The 17,402-nt window shown below is 37.3% G+C and overlaps 1 protein-coding gene across 3 annotated transcripts in view; it reads left to right on the forward strand.

Annotated features, from left to right (window-relative positions):
- KLHL2 (kelch like family member 2) overlaps positions 1-17,402 on the forward strand; it is a 54,577-nt gene that overhangs the window by 17,371 nt on the left and 19,804 nt on the right. For all 3 annotated transcript variants that reach the window (XM_066548245.1, XM_066548246.1, XM_066548247.1), the window contains one exon: positions 16,749-16,911. In XM_066548245.1, coding sequence (XP_066404342.1) covers positions 16,749-16,911 — 163 coding nt within the window. The remainder of the gene's footprint in view (positions 1-16,748; positions 16,912-17,402) is intronic.

Below are 17,402 nucleotides of genomic sequence, written 5' to 3' on the forward strand. Positions count from 1 at the left end.
ATTTATGTTTATTAGCATAATACTTCTAATGAACCAAAACTGCAACCAGTGGAAGTCATTATCTGATTTAATAGTAGTAGCGTATCTTTTGGTAAGTTTAGTGGGCAAGACTTCAGGTTCACACCAGGAACCTGTTAGGAAGAGATGCTAATTTGCAAGTCTGTTTCCAGAGTACAACCACATGTTAAAATTGCTTTTAATTAAAAAAAAGTAAAGAAATTAACTATTTTCATCTTGGTAAATGTTTAATTATATTTTAAAATTCGCCAATAACAGAAAAAAATATGACTGAAAATCTTGTAAAATTATGTCTGGTTTCAGGGTGGAAGGGCAGGAGAGAAGCAAGACATGTACAAGTCATTTTAAAACTGAAAGAAAAATGTAGAAGAGAGCATTGCACAAAATAGAATGCAAAATAATGAACAGTACAGACTTGTATTTGTTGAGGAGGACAAAAACCCCCAACAAATCAGCAAGGAGTAGGTATTAATTCCAATAAAATGTAGTAGAACTATGTATGATCAATAAGATGAAGTCCATGCAAACATAAGATCTGCATTTACTGTGCCTGATCTTCACTGGATACTAATTTAAAGACAAAAATAAAATTCTGTGCAGCATGAAACATTCCTTATTTGCTCTTCTGCTAAGCATTAGAATAAAATCAGATAAAAATATTCAGAATAAACTCTTGTATTGTACTTTGAATTGCTCTGCTTATGATGAACCCCATGCAGTTTTATGTGGGTAGGATGTGAAATAATCTGTTTAGGGGCTACGAGTCTGTTGTGAAACTTGTATTACCAGAATGTCAGATTTAGTAATGGAGTTGTTCTTTTTCCCCACATCTCTGTCTCATGATAGTCTCAGATTCTTTCCTTCAGTACCCTTTCTACTAAGGGTCAGGTATACCAGTTCACAGGAGTTTAATTTAAAAGTGAGTTCACATCAGCTGAACAACAGCAGCTAGTTGTGTGTGCTTTTAGCTTGAAGAAAATGCAGAATGACTTTATAAAAGCCAGTTTATAAGACTGATCTCTTTACTTAATATTTGCCACAGTCTTTGAGCGCATACATGATCAAATTAATAGAGCTTATATTCTGGTAATCTTAAGAGCCATAGTAACTTTGTATCTCAGCTGAGAGTCAAAATGCTAGTAATATTGTGATACTTTTCAAGCTTTATCCTTGAAAACAGGTGTTTTGTGTATATGAACAGGTGACTAAACTGTCTTTATATGAGTTAACTCATATACTGTGATGTGTGAAGAGCATAAAGCATGTGTTTTGGAACTAGTTTCACTTTAGATATCTAACTTGGAATGTTTTTCAGGAGTTTGTGAGCCTGGCAATAAAGTATACCTTCAAACACTACAGAACTTCTCTTTTCCCTTATTGGATCAAGAAGATGTCCCTCCCTTTCAAAGGGATCTATCCAAAGGGGTATATTTTCTTTATAAATATTGGAAGTTTTCTGTGTTAATTGGGGTAGATTTTTCCTTTTTAGAATCCAAGGCTGACTTTGCAAAGGTTCTTTACAAATGTGTGATTAGGCATTGTAAGAGGAGGGAGTTGAATTCAGTGCTTGAACAGAGACATGCATTCTGTGTCCTGGAAGTGTGCCTGCTGCTGTGTTAGTGGGTGGAAGAGATAAAAGAAATATTTATTCAACTGAACTGAATCCTGTGAAGCTTTCACTGAATCTTATAATGCAGTAGGTTCTGTTTCAAATGTAAAATACATATTTTATGTAAGAAACTGGTTTGAGAGAAGGTAATGATGAAATTGCTTCTATGGGAATTGGCTATTTTCCTTCAGAGAAGCTAAGAAATAGATGTGTGGAAAAAAATGCCACACTTAGAAACCTAAAAGGGGCAGGAAGGGAATGTCTGATCTTGATGCATTGACAGATGTGCTTCTAGTCACCTCTTGCTTAAAAAGCTTTTGGTAATCAGGGAAAGTGAAACAGCTTAAACAGAAGTATATCTTGAGAAGAGTAGGTGCTGGCAGGCTGGATCTAGGCAATTACATCCCTACTGGTCATGATTAACACCTTGCATGTCACCAAGAGACCACTTGCTACAGGTCCAGTACATCCCCCGTTGTGCACTCTACTGAAATGCAGGCCTCCTAAAGAGTTTATTCTAAATTAGCAGCAATTTCAAATAGATGATGATGTTCTAGACAGTGCAGTTTGGTGATGACAGCATGGGTTGTGATAGCAGTTTTTCTAGCTAGAAGCAGACAACATTCTAGCAGATGCAAGTAACTTAATAAAACTGTTGCTGCAGTACCACAGGCTAATCAGGTTGGCATCTCTGAAGTTTGCTGCCTGGTTTCATAAAGGCCTTTTATTTGCTTGCATTTGCCTCTATTTACTAACCACACTTTCCTGATAAAGCATTTAAAAAAATCATCCCTATAGTATTTATTAATTGAATAGAATTTTGAGGCATGTTTTAAGCTAGTTGGTTGTCATTGTGGCTGTCCCTGTCCTGTCCCCACTGGATCTTTGTACAGATTTCCTCTTGCATTTCCACAGTGCCAAGACAGTCACTCCATTTCGGTTTAGCTTCCAAAGTCTTTCCTGCAGTACATGCCTGCTTACATCTTAGGGGCTGGAGACAGCCATGTGAGTATTCCTCTGAGCTGATTTATTGCTAAAGTCTGCATGCTTCTAAAGAAGAATGCAGTTAGGTCAGATAATACCGATCCTGTTGAAGTTAACAGTGATATTTATTCTGTTGGGTTTTGTTTTGGTTTTTTTTTCCTTTCTTGAGATTTTTTTTTTGAAGTAAATGAGTATAAGTTGTTTCTTTTACTGCTCCTAAAAAAATGTATGGTGTCATTGGAAATCATTGCACTGATTTCCCTGTCAATAGCCACGATAGATTCTTTCAAAAAATGAAAATAGCTTTGACTTTACATTAAAGTTTGTTGATAGCATCTTTAAAGGTGAAATCTGTGAATTTGTTTCCTGTGACTTAAATTTAACTTGCCAGCAACTCTCAGCAAAATATCCCAGTGCAGCATATGTTCTTTTAGACAGACTGGTAGGCCAAATCTTCATTAAAACTGTACAGCTGTCTTTTAAGCTGTTCATATAGTTTTATTTTTCTGAGCTGATACCGAATTCTGATTCCCAATAATATAATCTCCTATAAAACTTTGGACAGATTTGGCTTCCTGCCTTCAATATATCATGAGTAAGGTGCTAATTATTGAGCCCTGAGTTGACAGGTTACAATCCTGCTTGTTTCTGAGATAATTAAAATATTTGTCATGGGCTTTGGTTCCCTTGTCTTCCATATCCTGGCTTTTTCCAGAATCAGATTAATCTTGAAAACACCATATTTCCACCATCATATTTCATTTTACCATCACTTTTTGCTTTGCCTTCATGAAAACCTAAAATGTTCTGTCCATAAACTCACTTCTTTCTTTCTTAAGAGGTTTCAGGCAACTGCACAAGTTCTTGAAAGTATTTTCTTTTTCAAAATATGTTTTATGAAATCGAGCTATTAGAGTGTCAAAAACTATTTGATGGTTGGTGGTCTTATTTCCCTGACACAGATATTATTAAAGCTTTAGGAGGAGATGGAGTTCTTTATTGGATCATCTTATAGAGCCTTAAAAATAAACAAGCCTTTGGCCTTTCTGCTCATCTCCACTTTGGCTGCTGTGGTATAGATACTAAATTATGAAAGCTTTGGCAAAGTCTGAAGTTGTATTAAGAGTTATTCAGGTTAAAATACTTTATGAAACTGGCTCATCCTAATGAGTTTATGATTAAAACAGGATTAACTGATTTTTAAAATTCTGATGTGTGTTGAAACTACATGGTAATCCAAACTTTCACTTTTATTCTTTTATGACAGTACAGTTCTAATAATATTAGGGGCTTGCTGACACTGCAGAGAGGTACTTAAATCCCAGCTGACATGAGTTTCATTGCAAACCCTATTCACAGAAACATGTGAATGAACATTAGGTCTTACTGGGCAAGAACTTAATGCTGGACTAAACAGCCTTATAGTGTGCTCTTTGGTTGTGTGCTGAAAGACTACCACTGTGTTTTGCTATTGTATGTATTTTATACTTAAGGCTTCAAGCAACCATCTGGTTGCCTCCTTTTGACCTATTTTTGTGTTTATGACAACAGCTTTGAGGATTTTAATAATATGAGGGCATAACTAATATGTGGCATAGCTGGAGGAGAGACAGTGGCACACTCCTTGAATTTATATGCATTGTAAGACATGTCAGAAAACAGTAAATGATCTCATTTTTTCCACTGAAATAATCCTAGTAGGCATTCTTCATTTGCTTATATGTGCCTGCTTGTCAGGAGAATGAGTGTAGGAGGGAAGGCAAAAGAGGAGCATGATGTCTTTACAGGCCTATTTTATTACAAATATAAGCTTCATTAATTTGCACTTTAAATGAATAAGCTTCACCTAAGAGCTGCTGACCAAAATACTAAGCAAGCAGCTTTGCCGGAAAATTTAATATTTTGTTCTCTGACAATTTTTAAATGCATTTAAATTGTATTTTTCTCTATTTTTTATAGCATATCTTTTGTGATTTTAGCTATTATATATGTGCAAAGTAGAACTGCCTGTTTTTGGGGGCACATTATTATTCTGTGCACTGCAGAATCACTGCAGTTGCTATATTGTCACTCCCCTATGTTTGTTTTTAACTGAGGAACTGGGTTTTTGATGTGGCTGAAGATGTGTTCCAAAGCCTCACGCTTATTTGATAGATGTTTGATGCTCTCTTAAAGGATTTCCGCTTCTGATCTGGCTTGCTTGGTGGTATGTGACAGGAGGAAATCACACTGTATGCTCAGTGTGAGGAAAGCATTAAGGGTTGCTGAAGCTGGTAGCCTGATAACAACTAGGTGGCTGCAGCTCTGTATCTCCAAACTCCAGCCTGGCAGTGAGGCTGAGCACGCCTTTGCAGTAGGTGTGTGCACAATCACATGTGTACAGTGCAGTCTGCCAGCCCCACAGATCAGTGCAGCCAGAAACACTCATCTGCTGTCTCTGTTCTCTCTTGAGCTCAGCTGTCTTCCTAAAGAGTCTCTTGGACTTGTCTCTTCAATATCTTTTGTATTGTTAAGACAAACTGAATAAATACAATTCATACTACTTCATTTAGGGATAAATTCTTTCCCGTGTCCTCCCCCGGATTATAGAAGTTAGTGAAGTTAATGAGGTAAGTAGCAAAAGGGGTCTGCAGAGAAAGCAATTGCTGTGTCTGTACAGCTGTAGCTGTGGTCAAGGCAGAGGGAAAAATGGTGGCAGGACCACCAGAACCAGGAGAAGCAGATGTTGCACAGATATGGCAAATACTCTCTCCTGAGGTATTCACATTTTTATGTTCCTGCCTTTTTTTTCTTTCCTTTCTGCAGATATCTTACTGCTATTTCTCTCTGTCCTCCAAATGATGCTTTTTAATTTTTTTTTTTTTGGCCATCTGAATGGGGATCCAAGAACTTTTTTCATAAAGGAAATTGAGTAGGCAGAATGATATGAGCCTTGTAAGAATGAAAAGATGAACCTGAATTGGCATTTGAGCTGTTGTACACTGGCTTTAGTTGCCAAAGAGAAATAGACAAGGGAGAAACAGAACTGAGAATGAGCACCAGAGAGAAAATTAATCTAAAATGTGGATCAAAAGGTATGAGGAGTGAATTAAAATTGTCCCAAGACTGTAAAAGACTGTCTTGGACTATCAAGTGCCAGTGTGTGTAGGAGGCAGAGAGAGTCATACTTTTTCCAGAGAGAGATTGTTGTCTTGTGGACTGAATCACAGATTTCCCCTGTCTCAAAATCTCTGTACCTTCAGAAGATGTTTGGGTGTTCTGGTTTTTTGTGTTTTGGTTTTGTTTTTTGGGTTTCTTTTTTTTTTTTTTTTTTTTTTGTGGGAGGGAGAATGTGGGTTGAGGTTTATGAAACCACTTGTTTCTGCTTATTTGGAAGAGACTTGTGGGCAAAGGCAGTGAAGAGGCTTGTAGCTTGGCTATGTCAGCATGGTCTAAGCAGGAGCCAAGGAATGAATCAGAAACTCTTGGAGGAGGTGATGGGGTGAGAGGGAAGTGGGGTTGAGGCAGGAGTGTGTTACAGAAGAGATACTGATCTGTAATCCTGCACTTCAGAAGCATGTGATTCTGATTACTGTGGGAGGTGAATGGGAAGTCACCGAGGGATTTAAACAGGCATGTTTAATTTAAATGATAAAAAGAATAAAACACTTTTACTCAGCACTTCAGCTCTAAATATAACATCTATTCATTTCCTGCATATTGTTTCTTAAATGAGTGATTTAGGAGAGCATGTGGGCTTTCAGAGCCATGCACGAGAAAGGTGCCAAAAACTAATTAAGGTAGAAAGTCCCAGTTACGCCAACAGACTGTGCAAGGTGCGTCCTCTTACACATCAAGGATAGGCTTAGAGAGAGGGTCAAAAGGTGAAGTGCAAAACCAAATGAATAAAAACATCCAATCACTAGAGCAAATAGGATTTTATAGACATATTTGTAAAAATAATCCTTGCATACCCACAGAAAAGAAACTTTTGAAGCAAGGTGGCTGAGACTGTATGAAAATGTTATGGTCTCTAACTGGCTATTCCTTGGAATTTCAGCTCATGTTTTAGTAAATCACAATGTCATTAGTGATCCTGAGTCTTATAGAGATTATCAAGGATTTGTTTTTTGTTAGTGGCAGGTGACATAAGGAAAGTTCAAACTTTTCATATGTTTCAGAATTCTATTCATGAGTTGTGCATAGCTAAAAACCTTCTGTAATTCTTAGAGTGGTCCAGAAATAACCATATCAAAGGCTTTTGAAAGTCAAGTTAGTTATAGTCCCTCCTAAATTGTCACATGATGAGCAATAAATAGATCAAAAATCCCTAGGGAGGAAAGGAACAAATAGGAATAAATAGTCGGGTTTTGCTATCAAAGTGATTGTAATGTGTCACAGGCTTCCAAAGGACCTATTTCCTTTAGTCTTGGAAAGCAGGTAGCAAAACATGTAGGTAATGAACTGGTTTAAGTATTTTTTCAAGATCAGACAAAAATAGAAAATCTCACTGCTTTCTAGCTAAGCTAGATGTCAGGCTATCATGATCACAGACCAAAATTAATGTTGGAAAGTGTAAAGTAATGCATGGAGAGAAAAAAATTGAATTACTCCTACATATTGCTATGTTTTACATTAACAGCTTTTCCTAGTATAGAATAACATACTGAAGTCACCTTAGAAAAACTTCTGCTATTGTAAAATAGTGTCTTTAAATCTGAGCATAAAAAATGGCACAGCACTATCTGTATGTCACTGTAGAAATCTGCATTATCACCTGGAACACTGTTGGATGGTCTAAAATATGACAGGAATAGCATGCTTTGGGGAAAGGCTTAAAGCCATTAAAGGCATGGAAAAGCTGTCATTTGAGAGAGGAAGGGAATCCAGGCCTTTTCTAGGTTGACTGTGAGTTGACTAAAATAGGACTCTTATTTTTCTTCCGGTGTCTATTTGTTTCAAAGACTCTACATACACTTGTAAAGGGTGAAAGAGTGAGTTACTAATTTATCCTGAAAGATAACAAGCTTTTCTTTAGAATACCTAAAGAGGAGTGCACAAAACCATATATGTACATCGATGGAGTTGTTGGTATGTTTAAGGTGAGTGAGTGCAATTCTAAATGAATAGAACATTGCTGCAAAATGCATAAGTGCAGCTGCTTAGGGTACCAAGGTGAGCAGTGCTGCTTTCTATCTGTGCTGGTTGGTTTGAAAATAATTACCTGTGAACCCTGGAAATGATACCTGTGTTACCATTAGATAGACAGTGTTTCAAAGCATTATCAAAGCAAAGATTAGATAGTGTTTCAAAGCAGGTTTTTTCACCTCTTAAGGTTTACCTCCCTAGTTAGGTGAGACTATATGAGGTACAGATCTGGGTTAAGTTGACCTGTTCTAATCTTCTCCATCCTAGGTTTCCTTTTCCCCTTTTCCTCAGAAGAGGGGAAGACAGGGGAAGGGATGGCGCTGGTGGAAGCAGAGCAGTGCTGTGAAGCTTCATTTCAGTAAATACTGGGTTTAACCACATACTGGGGAAGGATGGAGGACATAACAGATTCTGTCTCAAACCAGATGCCAAAATTGCTTCCAGTGTGACCCAGAGTGGAGGAGATCCTTAGCTGGTTGTAGCAGAGCTAGACAAAGGCAAAAATGTTGCCATTTCTGTAGAAGGAAACTGAGATTTCTCTTTTTTCTCGTGCAGTTGATTAGGGAGAAGTGTTGTTTTTTCTTTTTAGAAGGTCTGGATTTTACCTATTACATAAATATTCTTCTGGAAAACTGTGAAATTTTAGACTAGCCTAGAAGATATTTTTAACTCTTTGTTTTATGGTCCACCTGGGATTGGGATTCCATTGAGCAGAATTACAGCAACAAGCTCTAAGTACGGTGTGGCCTAAAAGAGTTTACAGACTTGAATAGACTCTTTGTCCAGAGAATTTGTGGCTGCCCTATCCCTGGAAGTGTTTAAGGCTGGGTTGGATGGGGCTCTGTGCAACAGGGTCTAATAGAAGGTGTCCCTGTCTGTAGCAGGGGATTGGAACTAGGTGATCTTAAAGGTCCCTTTCAACCCAGGCCATTCTATAATTTTTAAAAAAAGGAAGAAAAAAAGAGTATCAGATATGATGACCATTGGGTAAATCAGAAGTCATTTAGTATTGACATCACAAGTTTTGTGATCCCAAAACCTGATGCCTTCATCTTTCCTTGCTAGGATGTGGTTGCCCTTTAGCTAAACATTAATAATGGAGGAGTATAAACTGCCTTCTCAGACTGACAGTTTGTACGACTTTTCTGAGTCTTGAAAATCATCCCACTGCTAGGCAATGCTAGAGGTGCTTCTAGTCAAGTTGGATGAAAGCAGCTACTTTTGTCTCAGCTACAACTTTTGCTGTAGGCATCCATGTCTCTATTTCTTTGTATGACCATAAAGCTACCTGTGGCAAAATCTGAAAAGTAGCCCTTGCCAACTTAAAGTGCAGAGGTCATTTGCTCAAATGAATGCATGTGTGCTTGTCCACCTCCCTGTAAAATTCAAGGTGCTTATTATGAGTAAATGAAGTCACTTAAAGAGACCGCACAGTTGACCTCTCTTACCTGCAGGTAGGTTCAGGACATGCTGCAACATGTAAGGTGGAAGATGCATAAAGGCTTCCTTGAAAATGTTTCTGTTTTCTTGATATTGGTTGTGCTTTAAATCGTGAAATGTATGTACTAAACGTGCATCTGCAAAGAAAAATCAAATGGGAAGCTGTAGATGCTATTTACTTTGGGAATTTTTGCTCTACATACCTGAATTTTTAAAGCACAACATCTAGATTAAAGCATTTATGAAATTTGTCACTAAGTCTAATGCTTTTTTTTTGAAGAAATCCTCCGTGACATTTCTAGAATGTAATTATGGTCTGTTGTAGGAAACTGAGTGATAAGTAAAAGATTATCTTAATAAATTACAAAAACATAATTATGGTAAAAGCTTGAAGTAATCAAATGTGTTTTGAGTCCACTGAAGGACCATTTACTGCATATTAGATGTTAATCTTGACATAATTTTTGTATTGAAGATAAGCACCATGCACAGAAATAATTTCTACTTCATGCTATTTCTGTTGTCCTTAGTTCTTGGTTTTGTATTACTTTAAGACTTGGTAGTATATATATTCTGTACCAGAGAATGAAATAATAGAGCAAGCAAAATTCACAATCTACTATCCCAGTTATGCTGCTGTTTGCTTCCTGCCCAGGTTTAGGATTTTGCAAATGGCCTTTCAAGCCCTCTCTTTTAAATTGCCAGAAAATGCTTAGTTATACTAGGAGAACAAACCTTGTTTGTCACAAGTCATCCTGTAGCATACAAAAACCCCCAGCAAACCAACAATTCCTTCCTTCCCCTCTCCCCAGCTCATCAAAGATTTTTTGTATACTTCAGGAAACAGCAAATGAACATTTTTAGTTTTTTGTCAACCCTTTGCATCTTCAGTTTTCGGCAATCCTTTGAAGACGTTTCTATCGTAGCAATCTTTGGCATAGCCGAAGTGATTGTGTGTGTCAGTGGGGTGTGGGCTGAGGCTGGTGTGGTGCTGGAGGCTGAGTTGCTGCAGCTCAGTGCCATGGCAGAGAAGCTCCCTGAAAGCTCCGAGCGCCAGCTGATGCAGCGATTCTTTATGTGGGTCAGCCTTTACAGGAAGAAAGCAAACCATGCAGTGTGAGTTATGTTATCCTGCCTACTTAATCTTTTCAGCTTCTCCTAATCCTTCTGCAGGGTAGCTATGTATATGATTTGACTGCATAGCACTTCTGGTGCTGTAATTAAAGAACAAATTGTCCAGTTCCTGAATGACACAATATCAGAAGTAGCTTTGTTCAGACTCGACTTAGTCTTGTTTAAATTATGCTGTCCCTAAGAAAATATGATGGTGTTTTTATGCAGCTGTGTAATCTTCTAAACACTGAGTTAATTAAAGTATGATGAAGGATTCTGAGCATTCATTTTAGGTTACTTACTATACACATACTTAAATTCAGTGGCCAAACTTCAAATCAAGAACTTTGCTCCTATAAAATCAAAATGTCTGCAATTTTTTTCACTGAAAGAAAAATGTAAAACTTTAAAATTTTTTTAGGTTCATTATGTTTTACTCCAAGTGAGAGAATGTTTAATTTCTATTGCCAGTATGTGTTAAGAGAAGAAGGTGAAGCTTCTGCTTATTAACAAAAATATCCATCAGACTAGGAAATCAATCTGTCTCTCTTGTGTGAAAGCTTATGCCAAAATGTACTTTCATGTGGTGGTTAAGGCACTGTTCTGGTAGAGAAGAAGTAGGAGAACCCTGAAGCCAAGCAAGACTGCATGGTTCTCCCTTGTAGACTAGATGGATATCCCTCATTATAGTGTATTACTTAAATAAGTGACTCTTCTGTAATTTCTTTTTCTTCATAATTCTTGTTTCTGCACTTCAGCAACCACTAACTGCATCCCAAATCCCTCCCAAAACTTCCACAACTACCCCTTTCAAAAAAACCCCAAGAAAACAACAGAAAACCCACCTCTGTACCTACTGTTTTTATTAATAACTAGTCGTTCGTTCAAACTAATCTTTTAAGGTGCTCTCTCTTCAAAAGCTGCTTTTTGAGCAAATTACTTCCTATCAATTGCATGTCATTAACTGAAGTGGACTCTTAAGTGCAGATTATGATGCAAGTTAAAAAGCAGATATGTAAAACACTTACTTCTTCCTTATCCTTCATTTGAATCTGTCACAGTGATTTCCAAGCTGGGAGCTGCTTAGTATTTTTTAGATCATGTCAATAATTTAAAATATGATATTTTCATGATTATTCAATCATTTTCTACTGAAATGGTGCTCTACCAATTTGTATCTAGTACAAGGGGAATGTGAGGGAATGGGACTGTTTTGTGATCTGATTCCCTCCTGTGATGCTATGAAACTGCCACCTGCACCTGATTTTTATTTGCATAGGGCTCATTAAGCTAAAGGAAAAATTAATACATCCATGTCTTCATTGTGCAATAGCCTTGAGGATGTTAAGATATCCAGAAGGTATACTTCATAGGCTTCATGACATCATGTTCTAAACTTGCAGCTCATGCATGTCTTTAATTCCAGTGCAACCTCTTATTTTTGTATTTTAACACTGGAACACCGTGCTTAACATGCACATGTTGTTCAGACAGAAATTCAAGCAGGGCTGAATTTTCCAAAATTGAAACTTCCACATTTTGTCCCACCGATGCCTTAAAATATTTGTGTCTATTTTAGTGTTTTTGTATGCATACTCCCAAATAGCATAATTTCAATGCTGTGCTGAATGATTTCACTAGAATTTAGATTACACTTCAGTTACAAACCACAGTTTTAATTACGGCACAGATGCATGTAGATGAGAATAAAAAAAATAAGATCATTTGGGTTATATTTAACCACTATGTTAATTTCCTTCTTCCCCGTGCTATGATAATGTAAACAGCAAATGAAGGAGCTTAGTTTGCTGAAATGGTTATTTAAAACTTAAAAATAAATGTTATACCTTAATCTACTTCCTCGAGATTTCTTTATTACAGGCATTAACATAACTGCTGTTCTCTGAAATTTATCTCATTTTAATATTGTAACTGAAAATACACAATATCTGTGATTAGAGAGGAGCTAACTTGCTCTTCTGTGAGCTTCTATATTGTATTACAGTGTGTTTGGATTCTCATGCATCTGCTTTCCTCGATTAGTATCTTTCCTAATGTCTCAGATCTGTTTTCTTTCCTCTCCATGCAATAAAGTATGGAATTTCTATTTTAGACAGCACATTATTCATTTCTCTTGGCATACACTGCTCTGATTTTTATTGGCTTATTTGCTTGAAAAATGCTTCAGTGTTCTGAGAAATTTTGGGTTTGTTTATATTGTGGGATCTTGTTTTCAAAACCTGCAATGTGATCTGTCACTATTTTCCTATTGACATTATATTGATCTTAATGTGGTTTTGGTGGGTATCAATTTGAATTTCAGCAAATATTCCTGGCAGAAATTTTAAGATGATTACAAGAAATTTGAAAGCAGTATTGAAGAAAATATTGTCTTCAGCATCTTCATATGTCAGGTATCACAACATGGTCTGTCTAGGAGAACTTCACGGTACAAAAAGGAATGCAAAGAGGACAGCTTGGATGGATATAAAATTACTGGATCAAATTGATTTAAATTAACCAGCAGAAAGCTTTAATCAATTTAAATTTTACTTTTTATTGAGCTTTTTAAAAGCATGTTGAGAGGTCTGTTCCCTGAATTTTTAATATCTCCCAGGAATGGAGATTCTGCAGCTGGTTGGGACAACCTGTTCTGGGGCTTAATCAGCCTCACTTAAAAAATACCCAGCAAAACACAACACAAAACAGAAAAAGCAACCTAACTCCTTTTTTTTTCCAGTCAGATTTTCCTGTGTTCATACTTTTCCTTGTTCTGTGGCTATGCATCTTCAAGAACACTCTGGCTCACTCTTCTATACCCTCACAATAAGTAGCTGTGGACCGTAATAAGGTCTCCCTTTTTTTCTTTTATGGCTGCACAAACTCAGTTTTCTTAGCTTTTCCTTGTAATATCACATGCTCCAGCCCTCTGATCATCCTGGTGGCTCCTTCCACTGGACTTGTTCCCCCACTCTCAACCAGCAGGGCAGCCGCTGAAACCTTGTGTATTGAAGAAGTGGTACCAATCAAGGGGCTGTGCCTGTCAGGTCATCTAGCAGCCCTCAGGTGGGATGAATACCCTTGTCTGGTATGGAGGCACTCCAGGGCAGCTGCTCTGACCAGCTTCTTCTGGATAGTCCTTGGGGGACATTTAATGATTGCCATGAAATTTACTGTTTTGAAGATACTTGGTACTACATAGCGTTATGTTTTGATTTAGTAGAGACATACTGCAATGTGCTGAAATCACAACACAAGCATGACACAGCACTTGAAATATACATTTGGATCACTATGCAAAAGTGATTCCCATTACTGATCTACACATGCCCACTGCCAGGATGGAGGGCATCTCCAGTTCACCAGGAAGGAATGTGTGGGCTAAAGCCCTCTCAAGCCTATGGCTCTCTGGAGAGCTCCTTCTGTTGCTTTTTTGGTTTTACACTTTTTGTGAGACTGAGCTGTGTCACATACGATCTTCTCCCCGTGCTGGCCTGACTAGCGGGGGGACACCTTACCTGCTAGTAATTATTTTAGAAAAGGCTGTTTGCATAACCTGATGACTTACTGGTACAGCCATATACCTAAAGGAAAAGTCACCCTCCAGTCCCTTTTATATGGACATAAATTTGCACTAGATGCTCATTCTTGTATTTCTTCCTCGAGTTCACCACCCATGCCCATCTCCTCTGAGCCTTCTTTCCTTGTGGAGGTTTGTTCATCACTCAGGCAGGCTGTATCTCTTTGGGACTGTTGTAAGTGTGTTCCTGCTGAGCTGGTGGGCTTGTGAGCACCTGGAGAGGTGCCTGCCTGTTCCAGCTGCTCCTCACTTTCAAGCTCAACACAGGTTTCAGCCACATGAGGTGAATGTCTCCAGCTGCACAAAGATGAACAGAGTCATAATGCTGTTAGGAAAAAACAGGAGGGAGAAAAGCTGCAAGCATCATTAGTACCCTTAGCCCTTGACATATTCCTGGCAGGTACCTGAAGGACCACAAGAAAGGGCAGCAGCCTCATTTACAGGTTGATGATTTAATTGAGTTGTGAAGGGCTTGAATTTACTCCAGTGAAAACATGGACCCACATTCCAGGCTTAAGTAGATCCCTCCTGACTGTGCAGGTGACATTGCAGGTGGATTTTAAAACAAATACTTGCACCTGGTCACAGTCCTTTTTTTCTCAGTGGGGTTGGAAAGATGTATTTGGCATGATGGGTGCACAGAGCTTTGGGAATAGGCATGTCACTGCAGGAAGGAGAACCAAAAGAAAATAACCAGGGAAGAGTCTTCACAGGCTCATAAGGGTTAAATAATTTGCTCTAGGAAATCTAGCAGTCATTCTGAGATTCATCACCACGATTTTGACACAAAGAAAGAGAATACCTAATTTCTTATTTGCCATCAGTAGTAATAATGTGTTCAGTTTTCTTTGATTATAAAAAAATTAGCCATGTTGAGAATATATTTTCATAGAACATATTTTCAAGAAATCGGAGATTTTTTTCCACCTCTGCATTTCTTGCAGTACAAAGCAGTATGCGCATTACAGTATTTTTGATCTTTAAAGGAAAGTTATGATACCCTCTGCTGGCTATTTTTGGAACAGATCTGAGCTGTAACTGACCAGTTTAGAGTCAGCAGCAATTAAACTTAATCTGTACCGCAATTTTAATATAGTATTTTTTTTTCTTTTCTTTTTTTCTGAAGGATTTGTGAGGAGTTTGGGTTGCTTTGGTATTTCATCCCTCTTTAGTTCTGTCCCTGGCTTCAGCAGAGTAAATCTGACTATGATGGAACTGTATTTTTGAATGCAGGTTGTTATGGCTTTCAGACCAACACTTCTATAGGTACAAATGAAAATAGCTGGATGTTATCACAGCTCTTGTTGCCTAGTAACCAAAGCCCAATGTGTAATTCAACGAGATAAATTTGATGCACTTTGCTTCTCTTTTCCTTTTTAGCAGCAGAATGTAAAATACATTTAGACTTGAATGTTTTGTTTTCTGATAATTAAAATGTATTGAAATCTCTAACTTTGCAAGCTCAGTTACAGTGATCTCAGAACTGAAGTAAATTTCCCATAATGAAGAGTAATCTGGTTCTTGTAACATTCCTTTACTGTTCATATAGGTATGCCAGGGTAACTGTGAATACAAATATTAAATTATTTTCTCCATGCCATTCTCAAATTTCATGTTTCCATTTTGTATTCTGATTTGATGATGATTTTACAAATTTTTCTACTGGATCCATTTATTCAGTCAAGGATTGTTCTCAGAATTATATATTTACTCAACTATACTGATAATGTGCCTAAAATTATCTAAGACTGTCCTTGAATTAGTTACCAAATTTGTGATCAGGTATGAAATGTTTGCTTCATTGGGGCAAGCTGTGTAAATAAATACTTGTAGTAGATTTCTGGAATTGATTTTTTCTATGTAAGTTAATGATTATATCTTATCATAGAATTAACTAGCAAGTGAATTTATCTATTCACTGTTATAACTAATCATACTGTGTTCTGATAATATAAATTGTATTAGTGATATTATCTTAACATTTATATAAACATATGCTAAAATAAAACTATTTCATTGTACTCTTTCAACCTTGTAATTAATAACCTTTAAGCTTACTAGAGTTGTTTGGAATTGCATAACACTGACTTCTATCATTATTACATCTTTTCCACTTACTTTGTTAGACTTACTAAATATTTTCAAGAATTATCTAAGATTTAAACTAATTTTTAAGTATTTTCCTTAGTAATAGTCTGTGTATCTGAGTGCAATCGCGTGTGTGTCTTTTCTTCATTTCTCCTTCATTAACAGTTGATATTCAAAGCAAACTCTTCTTAAATGTATGATCCTTTATTTTTCCTGTCTATATTGATTGCCAGACAGTCTTGAATTATTATTCTTCCAAGATGGTCACAGACTTCTGGGGAAGTCTGAATTCTGTCATTACTGGAATCTCTTGCATAAATATGCCTATATTTGATGGTGATTAAAAAAAAAATGGTACAATGTCCACTGCTTGCATGCAAATAAGATTACATATTCTGTCATGGTCTAGAAAACTTTCTTTTAAAAATATCCAACACTGAAGGCTTGGAAATGAGATGTAATTATGAAATGCTGGGAAATGCAAGAAGGGAACTTGTGAATGAATATTGGGAAGAGTTTAAATAAAGCGTGAGTTACAGTTTGTGGAACGAGTTCCCCAGTGAACACAATGGTAGAGATGTTGCTTGTTATTCTAAATGGTATCTGTAGGGAGGTAAAATCATGCTCCTGCTGGGTTTTAACTTCCTCAGTTACAGAATGCTGAAATCTTCCTCTTTATTTTGGTCTTGGCTTTTTAATGGTTTATTTTGTTTTCTTAATATTCACAATACTCTTGTATAGCATCAGAATTGAATTGGGACATTAACCAGCTCTTGCTTCTCCTTTCAGGTACTGCTCCCAGCAGCTGGTCTCTTGCAACTGCAGGATGTGAAGAGGACTTGCTGTGAATTTTTGGAATCTCAGCTTCATCCTATCAACTGCCTGGGGATTCGTGCTTTTGCTGACATGCATGCATGCACAGATCTTCTGAGCAAGGCCAACACATATGCAGGCAAGTTCTCATTGCTGGAGCACACATTGATGTGTGTCAGTGTGGGTGGGATTCAGAGGAATCAGAATTTTATCCAGGGTATTGCAGACATGTATCTCCTGATGAAAACTGCATTTGATCTGAATGCCTTCAAGAGAAAGAAAATGTGCTGGCTGGCCCACAGTTATATTTAAGCTGAATGGGGCAGCATCTTCACAGACTATTCTAACTCTGCAGGGTCCAAGCCATTTCCAATGCAGAAAGAAGCTAGCTTTCTGTTTAAAATCTTGCAGCCTCACTTAGGGGAGGAAATTGGGAAAGAAGAATTAAAATCCTGACAACTACCATAAGTCAATGTAGGAATTACATGGGGGAAGAAAAAAGAAAAAGGCATTGAAAAGAGGGGTAGACCCTGCACTGCACCAGTGAAGAAGCAAGAAATGTAATGTTGGGTATTATGTAATCAACTTATCTTCTGAAAATCCTGCTCATCTAGCCAAAGACCTGAAATT

This window comes from Molothrus aeneus, chromosome 4, assembly GCF_037042795.1.
Source record: "Molothrus aeneus isolate 106 chromosome 4, BPBGC_Maene_1.0, whole genome shotgun sequence".
NCBI lineage: Eukaryota > Metazoa > Chordata > Aves > Passeriformes > Icteridae > Molothrus > Molothrus aeneus.